The sequence below is a fragment of the Pleurodeles waltl genome, chromosome 7 (assembly GCF_031143425.1).
Source record: "Pleurodeles waltl isolate 20211129_DDA chromosome 7, aPleWal1.hap1.20221129, whole genome shotgun sequence".
In the NCBI taxonomy this organism is placed as follows: domain Eukaryota; kingdom Metazoa; phylum Chordata; class Amphibia; order Caudata; family Salamandridae; genus Pleurodeles; species Pleurodeles waltl.
The window spans coordinates 873,762,101-873,779,666 of NC_090446.1; the positions used below are offsets into that span (position 1 = coordinate 873,762,101).

General features: G+C 45.3%; 1 protein-coding gene across 5 annotated transcripts in view; it reads right to left on the minus strand.

Moving 5' to 3' along the window:
- Positions 1-8,492: 8,492 nt before the first annotated feature.
- The window catches only part of ARAP3 (ArfGAP with RhoGAP domain, ankyrin repeat and PH domain 3), a 632,921-nt gene continuing 623,847 nt past the window's right edge, over positions 8,493-17,566 (minus strand). For 4 of the 5 annotated variants that reach the window (XM_069199483.1, XM_069199484.1, XM_069199486.1 and 1 more), the window contains 2 exons: positions 13,350-13,388; positions 8,493-11,313 (listed from right to left, as the gene is read on the minus strand). In XM_069199483.1, the coding sequence (XP_069055584.1) occupies positions 10,696-11,313; positions 13,350-13,388 (657 nt within the window). In that variant the 3' untranslated portion in view covers positions 8,493-10,695. The remainder of the gene's footprint in view (positions 11,314-13,349; positions 13,389-17,566) is intronic. The other variant, XM_069199485.1, reaches the window with a different exon arrangement.

Genomic DNA, 17,566 nt, shown 5'->3' on the forward strand with positions numbered 1-17,566 from the left:
AATTTAGAGTGGTTTCTGAGAACAGCCCATTCTTTGGGAACCCGAATAAAAGGTTTTCGCAGGATGAGCGCTTGCAGTTCACAAATACATCTGAGCGAAGTAATTGCCACCTTCCGGGAAAGGAGCTGAAGGGGCACAAACATGAAGGTTGAGAGGGTGGTCCCATAAATCTCATGAATACATTAAGGTTCCACATGGGGGCAGGAGGTATTTTGGGAGGTATGACTCTCTTAACACCCTCCATGAAAACCTTAATTAATGGAATCCAAAATAAAGATGAATGTTCCCTGTTTTGCAAGTAAGCTGCATCAGCAGCTAGGTGCAGGCACATTGATTTGCAGTCAAGGGTGACTTCTGCAGATATAAATAATAGCAGAGAATGCCCCGGACCTTAGGCTTTAGGCGGTCCAGGCCTTTGGAAATGCAGCAGTAGACACTTCTTTTCCAATTTAAGGCATATCAGTCCTATATAGTCAGGCTGCATGCTTCTCGCTGAATTGTCATGCATTCTTTTGGGAGATTTACATTCTAAGACATCAGGTAGCAGATGGTTAGTGTAGAAGGCTGGCTTTCTCTATAGTGTACGAAAGTGATGTGCACTCTGCAGAGAGTCCAAGCAGCCCCACTTTGGTATCCAGAGGTAAAAGGCAGACTACCTAATGCTCAGTTTTTGTGTTGGTGTGGGAGAGCAGTTAGGCTTATCTTGGAGATGTGCAAATCATTTGTTGTACTCACAGTAGCAATAAATGTGGACACACACTCGGAGAATAACTCAAGACCAATTTACAAAAATACTTCTGATTTTTATAACATTTTTGAAGACCAAGCTCATCAATGTACAGTAAGTACTTTTTTAGTTAGAATTTTTCAAAGCTTAGAAAATGTTGCTTTTCTGTGTGTAATTACGCACAAATGAACAGGAAAAAACTTGAAAATACATATAAAAATCAGGCAATGCTTTCATAAATTACACCTTCTATTTTTAGGTCGAGGTCATCAAAGTGTCCAATGGACCAGACAGAAAACGACGGGTGGTTCCCAGTTCAAGGGGGAGCAGCGGCTGAATGTCGTGGAGCTGGCACCCAAAGGAGAAGGGGACCACTTGGAAACACACTACAAAGTTGGACTTAAACGTAAGTCCGGTGGGTCCCCTTTGAGGGTGGAGGTCACCTGGGGTTTGAAATCCGTAGAGCACAGCTGGTTTGTCGATGCAGGGGTCAGGGAGGCCTGGTGCAGCGCAGATAGGTCAGTCAGGTTTCCCGCTGGTTTTCCCACCTCAAGGTGGGGCAAAACTGTTGAGCGCCATCTACTGCTAGAAGTGGAGGTCAGATTTCAAAGGTGGTAAAGCCTTTGAAGCTGACCGCTGGTGCTGGGTGCCTGCCTGGGGGAGGAGCTGTAACACCTCCATCCAGAAATGGCATTGTGTTCTGGTTCCTGAGAGCAAAACGCTCTCACCCCAGGAGTACAGAATTGTGTCTGGTGGTGGCAGGCTGGTTAGAACCAGCCAGTAACCATGCCAGGGTTCTTAGGTTTTGCAGGGGACACCTCTAAGATGCCCTCTGGGTACTTTTATAATAAATCCAACACTGGCATCAGTGTGGGTTTATTATTCTGAGTTCTTTTGGTACCTAGCAACTCAGGGTTCAGAGAGGCCATCATGTAGCTGGGGAACTCGTAATGACCAGTGTCCAGCACATGCATTTGCTGTGGCTTCCCTGAACACTTACTAGGTATGAGACTTTGCAAAGACGCAGTAAGGGCATATTTGCTCATGCACACATATGCCCTCACATGCATAATAGTGCAAGCTGCCTTAGGGCTGTCAGCTGTGTGCCATGTCAAGTTTGCAACTTTGGATATACCTGATTATGCACTTGCAATGGCAGTCTGCATGAGCCTGGTGTGGGGCCTCTCAGAGTGGCACAGCTGGTGCTGCAGCTCTGGGGGTGCTCTTCAGTACCCATGCCCTATGTGCCTGGATACCATTTTCTAGGGACTTACAAAGGTGGCTGAAGTGCCAAACATAGTACAGTTTTGGGGAAAGAGATCTGGCCCTGGGAACTTGTTTAGCAGGAGCCCGGGGTACTTACAGTTTGACGCCACATCTTTTTCCAGGCAAAACGTGGGAGGCTACCATGTCAAAAGAGGACCTTTCTCACAGTTAAGTGGAGCTGTTTGGGGTATGGGGTGCCTGATCTCACCTTGTCTCTGTGTGAGAAGGTCCAGCCAAAGGAGGAGCTAGGGGCTGATGGATATTCACAGAACATGAAGTATCAGGGCTCCCTAAGGATGTTTGTCTCATCTACCTCACTATGTATGGGAGGAGTGGGAGTGGATCCCTGACCAATTAATCCACAGTGCATTACTCATGGACAGTCGGCACCTTTTGGCACAGTGTAGGCATTTAGCATTTTCAGCAGTGAGGAAAAGGTTTATTTGTGGTGGTGCTCCAATGCTGGAAGTACCTGTTGAGGTCTTGCGTCTGGAGTACCCATTAATGGACTTGAGGATGCATCCTGCAGAGCAAATATGCCAAGTTGTTCTCCTCCCCTAGAAGGTGTTTCGCTAAGAGCTGTATGTTGTGGGGGATCGTCCAGTGCCAGATTCCCTCTGCTGGTGCTGAAAGCTGGGGAGAGATAAAGCAACGCTTTTTTCAGTGGGTAATAGCAGTCATTTTCTGCTCTTGTTAAGGACTACCTTCCCTCAAATTACCTGAAAGAAGCCTTTGACGGCTGGGTGCATGGCTAGCACTTTGAGCTCATTGATTTGGCAGCCTTCATGCTAAGATGCCCAAACCCCCAGAGTGGTAATAATGTTGAGATGCATTTCCCAGCCTGTGAGAGAGGCATGTGCTGTGATGGTAACTTGTAGAATGGGGTCTGGGAAAGGCCTACCACTTGACGCGTTGTTGCTGTTCCATCAATTTGCAGAATGGTGAATGCTGGACATTATCATCACTAGATCTTCTCGGTGACCCTCAATGTATGATCATTGCCTTGAGAGTCACTCCTGCAGGGGGTGTATTTGAAGTCTGACATGGGATATGATGGAAATGCACGTGAGACTGGCATGGGAAACAATGGAAATGCATGAGGTTGTCACCCTAGAAGGCGCATCATGGAACTGTGAGCTGATGAGTGGCCTGAAAAAGAGACAGCAGCTGCTGGAATACAACATTATCTGTAGAGTTTCCCCATTAATGAGCTCAACTTCTGTCAGAACCCCGTTCACATGGCCACCAGGCAAGCATGCCACATGTGGTCCTGTGGCGGAAGCAACTGGGGGCTGGGGGTGAGGGGGTGAGGGGGTGATTGTTAGGATTTCCTTTTCACTCCTCCAATCATGGTACATTTCCTTGCGTTAACCCCACAGGGTTAGATTGATGCTCCTGGTGCTGATCATCAGTTGGGGTTTGGGCCTGCATGGGTTACCACAGCAACCTCTTTCTCTCAGTGGCGGTGATTATCCTTTTTCCCGGTGTCCCCATCTGCCATATGGGGTCACCAACATCACCCTGCACTTGGGCTACACCCTGACCGACACAGCAATAATCATCACAGCAGCTCAACCTGGCATGTGGGGTCGATGACTTCACTCTGCAAATAAGCTATGGCACAATCAGCACATCAGTAATATTTACAGTGGCCCCAACTGACGTACAAGGTTGCCCACTTCACTTATCACATGGGCTAGGGCCAAATCGGCACAGCAGTGATCTTCATTGTGGCCTCACCAGGCAAATGGGGTAGTTGACTCAAACCTGCACATGGACAGTGACCAGATCGGTGCAGCAGCCGTCTCCTCACATCCAACTGCCAAGATCCCCCACTGGACCTTACTCCCTTCAATGCTTCCCTCTTTTTCACATGGCACACTGGTCTTGGAGAGCAGGCGGGCACTGATGCTTCAGGCTCTAGGGGCAGGTAATCTTGGATTCCCTAGGTGATATCCCCTCACACAGCTGGAAGAATGGCAGGCCTTAGCCTTCAGCCTTCAGCCTTGGCCACAGGCAGAAAACTTGCAGAGCTTATCCTTCTTGCACAGTTTGACTGGATGCTTGACAGTTGACAGTTTTGGGGGCCTCAAGCTCCCCTTCGTACAGTCTATTTCCAGACACCAAGGCCCATATTTATACTTTTTTAGCACCGCATTTGCAATGCTTTTTTACGCAAAATTGGCGCAAACTTACAAAAGTTTGCGTCACAAAGCGGCGCAAATGCGGCGCTAAAAAGTATAAATATGGGCCCAAATGTGATTTAGAGTCTGAGACTTTAAAGTGCCCTCTACTCAGCCTTGTCCTTCCCCTAGAAAGCAGTCTGCCAGGGCAGGAGTGAATCCAAATTTGATAGCCCCACAACACAGGCCACTGGAGTGACTGGAGGTTCACAAATGGAGATCAGCCACAGTGATGTGTACATCAAAGGTTCACTGGCACATATATACCCAGCACATGTATATACCATACATGCACTGCTCAATGATACATCTTCCATGTATCGTACCATTCACAGGCACACATACACCTAGGACATGCAGATTACATAGACGTACCGCCCAGCACTGTATCATCCCTGTATTGTACTATTCACAAGCACACAAGCACCCAGCACATCTATATAACACACATGCACTGCACAGCACAACACACCAATCTGATGTAGGCGAAGAGTGCATACAGCAGTAGGACTTTAAATGAGTGAGCCTGCAAGCCTTACTCTAGAGACACAGGTAAAAAGGCCTATTCACTCCTACTGATCACTACACAGTATGTAGTCACCACTGCACTCATGCGACTTTACTCCTGCAAAGGCAGTAGCCTTTCCCCGCTATGAGGGTACCCCTTCTGGCATTCACCTTGGTCTAAACAGACCACAATCCATGAGACAGGCCAATGTCATGGCACACATTCATGATCTGTGTTTGCCCATGACAACAAAATTCAGCAGTAAGGATCAAGACATCATAGCAGTTGGGACACTCATGGCAGGAAAATACATCCATCATCATGCAAGGGACCTTTCTGTGCAATAAAACTGTGATCCCAGGAAAGGTTGGATCTGATGAGGTTGGAGGTGGGGCTTGGTGGCATTTATGGTAAATCACAATCTGTGGAGCAGGAAAATGGACGTTTGAATGTGAGCTAGGCATTGCTGCCTGCTGCAGCTCATGATTAGCCAATCATCGAGGTGTGAGAGGATGTGAGTGCCAACCCTTTGCAGTTGTGCAGCCATGTCTGCTAGGCACTTTGTGAACACACTTGGAACACTTGCACCTGTAGTGACCCCAAAAGGAAGTACTTTGTATTGGTAGTAATGTTCACTTTTCGCAAAACAAAGGTACAGGTGTTGGATGGGGTGGATGGGTAAGTGAAAGTAGGTAACCTTGAGGTCGAGAAAAGACAGGTAATCACACTACTACAGCAGAGGAATGCCCTTCTGCAGGTGAGTCAGATGGAAATTTACCAAAATCCCAACAGGATTAAATTGTTCAGAGGACTGAGGTCTAAGATAGGCACCATCACTTTTGGGAATAAGGCAGTACAGAAAGTAGACACCTTCTGCTCCCTAGTGCGAGTGCACTCTCGTCTATGGGGCCCTACTGGAGAAGCGTTTGTACCTCTGCCTCAAGGAGATGGAGATGTCCCTTCTGAGGGCACGCATGCAGGATGGAATGTTAGAAGGGGGCATGACGTAGGCAATAGAAAACGGCTAAAAGCCACTGGTCTGATGCAATTTCCTCCTAGCAAGATAGGAAATCTTGTATTTTCCCTCCAATGGGCGACATGTGAGATGGGGGCTTGGGGCCAGTCACTGCCTAGAGGTGGAAGCTCCTTTACCTGGAGCTACCTCTCCCCTTGACTTTGTTGTTACCCCTGTATATAGCTCTGGGGTAACCCCTGCTGGTAAAAGGTTTGTGACTGTCTCTGGTAAGACTCTGGCAGGTCCGTTGAAGTAGAGTTGGCTCTTGCCTGGGCTACTGCTTGAGAAAGGAGCCTCTAGCCACTGGGGTTTGCAGAGAGCCCATAGACCTTGCAATATCTGTATTCCTCTTTATTTTCTCAAGCATCTCATCAACTTGGGGGCTGAAGAGATGCTACTAGTCAACAGTGGGTTGAGGAAATGCAGCTATGCTTCTTGGGTTTCAACACGAAGATACAAAGCCAAGTGTGGCTCTAAGGAGGACGCTAGTGTTGATGCCTCACATAGTCTGGATCTGCTGTACCAAATGCACACCAGATGTTGGTGCTCAAGAAGCTTATGCCGTTGGAAACTAACTCCTTCCCCTCTACACATACTCCTCTGTAAGGTACTTTATCAGCTCCTTCATCTTCTCCAACTGGGACCTGTCTCATCTCCTCCAACTGGGACTTGTTGTAATGGGAAAAGAGTGCAATAAAGTTGGCAATATGGCTGTGTGTGGCTGCTCCTATAGCTATGCTCTTCCACGCTGCATCAATCTTTTTACTTTCCATACTGGGTGGCTGGAAAAGCTTGCGGAGTGGGCAGAGACTCTCTTGAAGGTGGAATGGATTAGCAAAGAGTAAAAAGAGACCTGGCTTTAGAATGCAATTACTAGGGGGGGTGTTATTTCTTCTCAACCCTAAGTGTAACTAACCTACCTCTAGCTGGCTCCTTGAAGTTTCATCGATCAGATTTAAGCATGCCCTTAAGCATGGGTAAGAACTGCACAGAGCTTTCAGACTCTCATAGAGTTTCCAGTGACGTGCATGTCGACTTTATGAAACACTGTGGCTCTCTGGATGACGCAAGGGTAAGCCATGATATCTTCAGGTGGGGTGCCCTAATCGGGTAATTGTCCAAGTCAGGGTTGCTTGAGCAGGTCAACATTATAGTCTTCCTCCAACATTATAGTCTTCCTAGGGGTCATCAGTGAGCTCCGGGTCGAAGGGCTGGCTGTATTCATCAATGGGGTCACATGGACTGCCTAAATCTGAAAAGGTTGGGACACATACAGTGACTCTGGTGGAGGCAGAGGAAGACATGTATTTGAGCATGTTGGTGGAAGATGTGGAGGTTGAGGAAGAATGTAAGGAAGAAGGCTTGTGCCCCGATCTCTGTGTTTCTCCTCAGAGCCTCCATTGGGTGGGGGGAAGGTCTTAGGTGGGTTCTCCTTTGAAAGCAAGTACTTTCTTGCAAGAAAGAGTCTCTGTTGGTTTTGGAGGGGTGGTTTCTCTGAGATCCTCCCAGTGATGTGGTGAATAAAGGTGTGCTTTTGCCTGGCATCAAGCTCTTCTTGGACTCTTTGAAGAATCAGCGCCTTGCGTTCCTTTGATCCAGCTGCTGACAAAGTGTTTGAGATCAACAGAGTTTTCAGTGTCAACAATATTTTTGGGGCCATGTTTCAGTGGGGCCTTTGGCACTGGCTTTGAGCATGAGTTGGAATGACCTTCCCTTTCAGTGAGTATGGCTCAAGAACCAGTAAGTGGAGAGTGAGTGAGAATGGGGGAGGGAGGCTGACTCCCCTAGCCAGAGCGCTGGTTCACTCCAAAGCCTCCTCTCATGCAGGCCGAAACCCAATGGCAGAGGGGCCCCAGGAAGTTTAGGAGGAAGCCTGTTGGTGCATCTTGCATTGTGTTCAGTGCATTTTTAGTCAGTACCTTGGGGTCTTTTTTGAGCAGCAGTTGAGGCAGAACTCACAAGAGGCATTGTGGTTGGGAGAGAAGTACAAGTTGCCAACTCCTGATGAGTATTTAGAGTTACAGCAGGGGCATGGTAGAAGAGTCTCCATTCCCCATTTGAGTTAGCACTCTCCAGTGTCAAAGGTTAAGGGAGGACACAGGGCCCTGGAAGGGCACAGGGAGGCCTGCAGCCTTTCATGCATCAAGCGTTGGCCATCGGTCCTCCAAAGGCGGCCAGAGAAGGAGCACAATGGAGAACCATTGAGGCGTGTAATGGTTTTCTGATGCATCAGTGTCAAAATCCAAACATGTGGGCCTGAGAACATGTGGGAAACATGATGATACCTGCAGCCCTCTCGTGTACGTCTGACCACAATGGTAGAACAAAAACAATCTAATATGGAGTCGGGGCTCATGCACATTGCCGAATGAAGGGAGGAGTCGCCTCACACCTCATGACTCAAAAGACTTCTTCGAAGAAAAACAAATTGCAAATGTCCAAGACCAACACTAAATGGCAGTAGTAGGCAGACCATGTGAATCTACACCTACCCATGCTATAAAACATTATTTTACCAAAATTAAAAAACAATATATCATATCAATTCAACATAATTTTACAGGTATGATGGTATGTCATTACTTTCAGTGCAAACTGAATTAATGTAACACCTTTTACAAGTGGCATTCCATTTAATTCTGAGGTTTTTTAGAGCTTTGGCCACTTCAGCTGGATCTGAGATAACATTTGGAGAGGCAGAAAGCCTATCAGGAAGAACTTAGTTGTCTCCAGTATCTGCATTGGCAGTGAAAAGTGCTACTAGAAATAATACGTTAAAATTAAAGGCACCCATTTCAAATATTTCAGGAGTGGTTTATTTTTTTTAAAACTGTTTCACTCCACAGACTGTCTTCAGACCTGGAATAGCATAAAAAGCACATTTGTTATCCATATTTCTGTACAATAATTTACATTAAACAAATAGTATAATAGCAGATGTGAACTGGACTAATAGTAAATCAATAGAGTCCCCAATGGATATGTGCCAAAGAAAGCACTACATATAGGGAGCTAACCAGTCACATGTCAGGTATTGCCAGCCATGTGGAGGTATAGATCTGTTGGTCATTTTCTCCATTTCCCTGTAGCCCAGCCCCCCTCTCCATAATAACTGTTATTAAAAGTAATCATATAAAACAGAAGTGACATGTTATACTATGAAACGTAAAAGTTGAATTGCCCTTCAAAAAGATTATGAAGGAGTGAGGCTGGAGTGAGGCAGAAAGTGGGAAACAATAGATATCTATGTGCAGGCAAAGAAAAGCAAAATGAAGGCAGAAACAAAGATAGAATTTAACTGGAGAACAGAGGTGGGAGAAAGAGAAAACAGTGAGAAGAAATTGCTGGGTAAGTGAGTGAGTGCACAAGGCAAACTCAAACAGCTGCAGGCTCCTATCACAGGGAAAAAGTGGTGAACTGACAGTCCTGCACTGCATTCTGACCATATCATATTAGCCACCAGTGTGTCCGAAGCCCGCTCAGAAGGGCAAAAGGGAGGGACAGACTCAGATGACCATTCACATCTTGGTATCAATGTAAAGAAAGGCAAGGTTTCACCAAATCAGCCGAGTCAAAATATAGATAATGCAAAAAAGAAAATGAATGACTAAAGAGAAAGAGGCAAGGATGAGCAGTCAGTGAAGGTAAACCTGAGTGGGTGGAAACATGTAATAAGTTAGAAGTGCCGAAAGTGGAAGTAAAGAAAACAATGTTGAGGGGAGAAAAGAGAGTGAGTAAGATGATTAGAGTGAAGAAAGATCAAGTCAAGCGTACAAAGAGTATAGAGAGTGTGATGGGGAACGATAGGGGTGAGTGAAACTAAGGGGGAGTGAACACTGAGATTTAGAATGGAGGAAAGAGTGTCAGGGAGACAACTAGGGACGTAGTATTGAGATTGATATGCAACAGACAAATGGGGGTGCGAGTGAGACAAGTAAGGGGAGACTGAATAGAAAGTGATTAGGAACAAAAGACTTGAGATGTGGATTTAAGAGTGTACGGTCTACAGGGTTGGAAAAGTAGTAAGTGAGACATGGAAAATGAAGTGTGTGTGGTCGAGGAAGTGAAAGGTATATGGCAAGACAGAAGGCAGAATGTGAGACAGTGGGAGGGAGTGGAGTAAGTGATGTTGAGAACTGGAAATGGAGAAAAACATGAGGATGTATACAAATAAAAAAGATAGCCAGATAGATAGATCAATCGTTAAACAAAATAGACAGATAGATAGATAGATAGATAGATAGATAGATAGATAGATAGATAGATAGATAGATAGATAGATAGATAGATAGATAGATAGATAGATAGATAGATAGATTGCAGGATGGACAAAAGAGAAAGAAAGTGAAAAATGGAAAATAGTGAGAAAGACAGATGGGCAGAAGCAAGGAGAGAAACATCTGCACAGGCAAGTACAAACAACAAGAAGTAGGTTCTATATTCGCTTTGGTAAAAGTGCTTAATTATGATGTACAAAATGACATCTTAGTGTAGTAGACTATTCAGAAGGTCGACTTTCACATTTGAGTGACAAACAAACCCCCTGGCTTTAACTCATAAATCCATACATTAGAACAACACAGGAAGACAAAAGTTTTTTTACAGTTATCCTTTCCAGTGTTTTAACACATGGCACTGCGAAACATGAATTTGAGAATACTGGAGTGAGGAATATGGGAGTGGGACTAGAAATCACTGCTCTTAATGTATTCATGAAAGTCTAACTTATAGCAGAGTGTCCTAGGCAGAGCAGTAGGCCTGAGCCTTGTTTATTTGTATCACCTTTAATTCCCTCCTAATGAACTCAACTCTATTTGAATCCATCATGCTGAACAGTGAATACATTTGATGGGAAAGGTCTGGTTGGTGTAGAAAATAAACCCTAAGGAGTTCTAGACAGTTCAAAGAGGAGTTGCATCCCAGGAATCAGAAGTGATAAACAAAAAAACAACTATTCTTTTCTAGTGGTTCTCTAGCAAGCTAGGGTGGCAAACTGTCACGTAACCTGTTGCCCATTTCCTGTACTGGATTCACTTTTCTTCAACATAACTGAATTGAGTTCCTGGATTAGTTTTTCATTCACTGGAGAGTGCAACTGTGGACTCTTTTTCCGCATCGCACTCTTCAAAGGGTCTGTTGAGGGTGGGGGCTCAAAGAAAAGTGGGGGCATTGTGCGCAGGTCCAGGGCCCCTTTGGTTGCTGATCCTCTGACAGGAGCAGTTTGCATTCGACTAGGATCTGTGTTTCTCTCCAGAGAGACAGCTTTCTGAGGACGGAGTCCATCTGCCGTCTCCCCCGGAGAAAACCGTAAATGGTCCAAGCAGTGGCTCCGGTCGAGTGATAGTGACTTTGTGGACTCAGCAATAGAAGCACTCTCCAGAGATCGAGACTTCACAAGCCCGGGCCCTGCAGGTGTTCCTTTTGTGGCATGACTTTGAAACTGTATGGGCTTCTGCGTCCGATCAACTGGAGGCACCCAGGCTGGATCTGTAAGGTACCCACTGTCCATCCCAGGTATAATCAAATTTTTTAAGTTGTCCACCTCCTCGTATACTGGGTCATCATGTTCCTGATCCTTCTGCTCTTCCAACGAGTCATGTTGCATCTTCATGGGCTGAGGAAAAAATGAGGCTGTCAGGCATTGCACATGTAAAGAAAGGACATGCAAAATCCGCCCCTCCCCATCCCCACCATCCCCATGCGTGGGATCCCATCTGATTAGAGAGATGATGGTTAAAGTGATGGGCAACATGCATGGAAGTGTGGACAAATGAATGTAAGCACTATGTAAGAGATAATGGGAGCGGTGAAGGGGACCATCACCAAAGGAAACACTATGTTAAAGGGTACAGGATGTGAAGGAACTAAAAAAGCTAGAACGGTGACATGTATCTGTAACCAAACATCTCCATACAAAACAAAGTCAAGACTTAGAAGTCCCTGCACCTTGGAGAACATCTCAGCTAAAGGTGTGCTGCTTAAGGCAGGCTATTTTGTACAAACTGTAAGCTGTCAATTGGTTACTTAATGGTAAGTGACAATTAGTCAATGAATGGTGTTAACAGTTCTGTAGCAGTCAAGGGATTTGGACACTTCATATGAGGATATAAATTACCACAGCATGATTTAGGAAGAGAACTGTTAATAAATAGACAGATGCAAGACAATAGCAGCCACCAACACCAGAAGAGAGAGAAATGAGTCATTTTTTTTTAAACATATGTACTCTATCGAAAAGACTGCCTGAAATTTCAGAACATCTTAACTCTGTTTTTTAAGAGTGGACTGGGTGAGATTTCTTGATTTTCTTCTACAGCTTTTCTTAGATGTTTTAGAAAGGGATATGACTGGAAGAGTTGCAAATGAATCTTTGTACTAAGGCAGAAAAGTATTTTCTTCTTTTGTTTCAAACATGGTGGCTGTAGTTCTTAACAGCCAATACATTGACCAGCATTGTTCAAGGTTCATATTATCGCAGTCAGGCCCAGTGCAAGGATTGTTGCCACCCTACGCATTGACCTTTTGACAATCCCTGCTCCCTAGAAACTGCTACGCTACAGCTACCACTCTACTTACTTATAAGAAATTGCTAGTGAAGTGAATAGTGGCCATTTGTCAGTGGGTGGCAGCCCCTAAAAAACATCAGCTAATGTTCTTGTATTTTGTGTATGAAATGGCAATCACTGAACTTCTATTATTCCTTGTTTAGGCCTTTGGTTCTATAACCCCGTGTTTATTGTATCTCTTTGACCTCATATAGTGGTGGCTTGGTGGTTACAATTGGTAGCATTAATGTATGAGGGGGGAGCAACAGTTGGTTGAGTGGCGTAACCTACTGCAATGAAGAGATCATGGGTGGAGCTCCGTCTCATCGTCCTGTTTGTGTTTCTCCTGAATAAACATAAAATCTGACTGCTCCAATACTAACAGCTGGGGATCCTAGATAAACAATGACACCAGATGGAGTGGAGAGTGGCATAAACCACCAACAGCTAGCAATAAATCCTGCAATGCACATTAAGTATTCATTTGGTGACAGGGCTGGTACAGCCACAGAACTTCAAGCAAAGCCCTGCAGGAAAGGAGTAACTAATTCTGATCTGCGTTGGGAAAAAATGAACTTGTCGCAGCTTTAAACAACTGTGTAAGAAATGAAAACAAATGATTTGACAAACCAACGGCCGATGTAGAAATTCTGAGAGAGTGCAACAGGTAGGGTTTCTAACAGGCCAGCTAAACTGGGAATAGCTTTCTCCTCTATTTTACACGAAACACTACCTTTCTCCTAGTTTTCGGCATTCCAGAGGCATAGATCCACTGGGAAATTGCCTGTTTTGACAATATATCACTCCATGTCTGTAAAATCACTCTCCAGGCTAACCATGGAAATATAAACGAAATGAAACTACGAACTGCACTGGGGAGAACGGGTGAGTAATGAGGATTAGTGAGAGTTTCAGATTGGCTGTGCACAAGAAAGGTCATCAGATCAGGCAGCGGATAGTGGTGTGCAGCAGTTCTGATTCATCCAGAAAGGATCCAACCGGCACTACTGTTATTTAAACTAAAGATGACAGAGCCCGTTGCACCAGCATGCAAAACAGAAATACATTTTGGGGACACCATGCACGTCGCTAGGTCAATACTCACAAAAAACATGGACAGTGTCCTTCGCGCATGCAGTCGTCGCTGGAGAATTGTAGGATGAGAAAGAAAAAGAGAGAGGACACGAGGAAGGAGGGTAGTTTAAGGAGAGAGGAAACAGATGGGCAACAGATAAAAAAAAGAGGTAAGAAGAGCAGGAAAAGGGAACAGAATAAGAAAAGTAATGAGTCTCTAAGCACAAAGGACAGGAACGCTGATATACTCTTTCCTTGTTTCCCCTTGATCCCCAAACATTGACGTTGCCCTTCCAAATAACCTCCCTTGCACACTGTCAAAAGTGATGTCAATAAGTTGAACACAGACAATAGGCAAGCCAAGAGACAAGAAATTGGCAATTTACACAACTGGTGATGAAATGCAAATTAATTTAATATGGCAATAGTCCATGACAGAACAACCCTAGCAATTTAACAGGTCTAATAAGTCAACCATAAGCATTCTGCCTCACCAGAGTGCTCCCAGAGTGGACATGAAGGCAGCTGAAAATATTTGAATGATATGACAAATAGTGAGACAGTGGGGAAGAAAGACTAGAACTACAGACCCATTTGCTAAGCTAGCATCTCATACCACCATCGGTCATCAACTTTTGAAGAGCATGTTTGGAAGCCTAATTGCTAAAATTGCCTCTATTAGGTTCCTATTACTTTTTGCCAGACACCTTTTAATGTACTAACTGGTAAGCCTGATATTGTGGGCTAATGAATACCTGAGATGCTAGTTACGCACATACCACACAACTGACTGCTCATGAGCAGGACTGCCAGCAAACTCAAAGTAACAGGAGCACCCAATTGCTATCTTTTCTAAGTACTGCAATGATGTATGATAGTTCAGATCAAATCTCCCCGCAAACAGTATTCAAATTACATGGAGTCCTCTCATAATCTTATCTAGTTGTTTCATTGAAGAGCTTACAAAAAGGTAAAGGCAAATCAATATAAAATAATGAAACTACAGAAGTTTGTTGATGGCCATACTGCATGTACATGATCTTGTCTCAGGTCTCAATGGACTTTCAGAAGCATAGTAAGTATATTAACAAAGCAAGAGTGGCATTAAACCATTCACGGAAGTTGAGCCTGAATGTGCCTTGATGAACAGAACATTTGGTATACATATTGTTTAGGTACTGTTTTGAAGAAAGTAATCCATTGGAACTGGCATTAATAAATTTAGGTGAATTTCGTATACCCTTTTTGGAGAAAGTCTAGGCTTGAAAATCAGACTAGGCCAGATGAACAAGTTATTTACCTTCAGTAATGCTCTTTATGGTGATACTCTACCCAACAGCAGATTCCTGACCTTTAGAATATTCCCCAGCCACCAGAGTGGATCCAAACGTTTTAAAAGATGTGCTCCTGTGTGCCGCTAGGTGGCATTGTGCAGCTCCACGTTGGTCTTGCTCTGACTTGGTAGTGACGGAACAGAGCCAACAGCAGTTTCCTGCTTCACTCTTTCTGCACCCTAAGATGCGGAGCACCAAAATATAATCAGAGGTACATGTGTGCAGATCCCTAATTTGGGACCTATATAAACGGCATTGGGAGACCACTCCATGGAACAGAGATGTGAGAGGGCAGTGAGGAGTCCATGGTTAGTGTCCAGCTGAAATAGCATTACTGAAGGTAAGTAGCTCATTCTTCTGAAGGATACTGCTAGCTGCATATTCCTCACCTTTAGAAAAGATACCAAAGTAGTACTTCGTAAAGGTGGAGGGTCTGTGCACTGGGCTAAAACCCAAAAAATATCCTGCAGGTCAAACAAGTGAAATGCCATTCTCGTTGGACCTGGCTGGTAAGGCAGCAGTGGTTTGTGAACATGTCCACGGACGACCACACGTGGTGGAAGGAGCCCTTCCAGAGGCTGCATTTTGACTGGCCAATGTGTGGCAGGTCTTAATGCAGAGAACTACCAACCATGATAGAGTCTGTTTCTGCACTGCTTTCCATCCATTAGCTTATAAGAATCCCAGAAAGAGCTGATTTCCACCCTATGTTCATTGGTGCAAACATAAAAGCTCAGAACTTTCTTAGGATCCAGTCGATGGGAGTCTCTAGTCCACATTTGAGGGCTGAGTGGAGCAGGAGGGTGATGGATTGCCCAGTGTGAAACAGTCACACCTTATAGCAAGAAGGCTGCCTTGGTCCTCAACACCAGCCTTTCTGGGAAAAAGGCAGCGTACAGCGGCTGCACAGATAGATCATGGAACTTACTCACATGACAAGATGAAGTGATTGCATTGAGAAAGACTGTTTTGAGAGTGAGAAGGTGCAGTGAGCTTCTGTGCATGGGTGTGAAGGGAGTACACGTAAGGAAAATCAGACCAAATTGAGATCTCACGAAGGCATCACAAACAGTTTGAGATGTGTTTCAAATGTTTAATAAAACGCTTCACAACTAGGGGTTTTGAAATTTGTATATTTGCATTTGTTTATTTTGGGAAAATTGGGCAAAATTACATGAAAATGTGAGTAGTTACATAAAAAGCACATCCGTCACTTATTGCTATATTTTAGCATGAAATGCATCCGCAAGCCAATTTTTGAGTTGAGGAGACATTTACGCTAAAAGGTAGTTGTAGGAAGTTGGCTCTGTATGCACTATTTCAAAGTAAGGAATAGTATGCACAGAGTCCAAGGGTTCCCCTTAGAGGTAAGATAGTGGCAAAAAGAGATAATACCAATGCTCTATTTTGTGGTAGTGTGGTCGAGCAGTAGGCTTATCAAAGGAGTAGTGTTAAGCATTTGTTGTACACACACAAGCAATAAATGAGGAACACACACTCAGAGACAATTCCAGGCCAATAGGTTTTTGTATAGAAAAATATATTTTCTTAGTTTATTTTAAGAACCACTGGTTCAAGATTTACATGTAATACTTTAAATGAAAGGTATTGCAGGTAGGTACTTTAGGAACTTTGAATAATCACAAGAGCATATATACTTTTCACATAAATCACATATAGCTATTTTAAAACTAGACACAATGCCATTTTCACAGTTCCTAGGAGGAGTAAGAGTTTGTTAGTTCTTGCAGGTAAGTAAACCACCTACGGGGTTCAAGTTTGGGTCCAAGGTAGCCCACCTTTGGGGGTTTAGAGTAACCCCAAAGTTACCACACCAGCAGCTCAGGGCCGGTCAGGTGCAGAGTTGAAAGTGGTGCCCAAAACACATAGGCTTCAATGGAGAAGGGGGTGCCCCGGTTCCATTCTGCCAGCAGGTAAGTACCCGCGTCTTCGGAGGGCAAACCAGGGGGGTTTTGTAGGGCACCGGGGGGGACACAAGTTAGCACAGAAAGTACACCCTCAGCAGCACGGGGGCGGCCGGGTGCAGTGTGCAAACACACGTCGGGTTTTTCGTTGAAATCAATGGGAGACCAAGGGGTCTCTTCAGCGATGCAGGCAGGCAAGGGGGGGGGGTCCTCGGGGTAGCCACTACCTGGGCAAGGGAGAGGGCCTCCTGGGGGTCACCCCTGCACTGGAGTTCCGATCTTTCAGGTCCTGGGGGCTGCGGGTGCAGAGTCTTTTCCAGGCGTCAGGATCTGGGAGTCAGGCAGTAACGGTCAGGGGGAGCCTCGGGATTCCCTCTGCAGGCGTCGCTGTGGGGGGTCAGAGGGGGCAACTCTGGCTACTCACAGTGTCGTAGTCGCCAGGGAGTCCTCCCTGAAATGTTGTTTCTCCACAAGTCGAGCCGGGGGCGTCGGGTGCAGAGGAGCAAGTCTCACGCTTCCGGCGGGAAACGCAAGTTGCTTTAAAGTTGCTGCTTTGAAACAAAGTTGCAGTCTTGGGTGAACAGGGCCGCTGTCCTCTGGAGTTTCTCGGTCCTTCTAGAGCAGGGCAGTCCTCTGAGGATTCAGAGGTCGCTGGTCCTGGGGAAAGCGTCGCTGGAGCAGTGTCTTTAGAAGGTGGGGAGACAGGCCGGTAGAGCTGGGGCCAAAGCAGTTGGTGTCTCCGTCTTCTCTGCAGGGGTTTTCAGCTTAGCAGTCCTCTTCTTCTTAGGTTGCAGGAATCTGAGTTCCTAGGTTCAGGGGAGCCCCTAAATACAGAATTTAGGGGTGTGTTTAGGTCAGGGAGGGCAGTAGCCAATGGCTACTAGCCCTGAGGGTGGCTACACCCTCTTTGTGCCTCCTCCCAAGGGGAGGGGGGTCACATTCCTATCCCTATTGGGGGGATCTTCCATCTGCAAGATGGAGGATTCCTA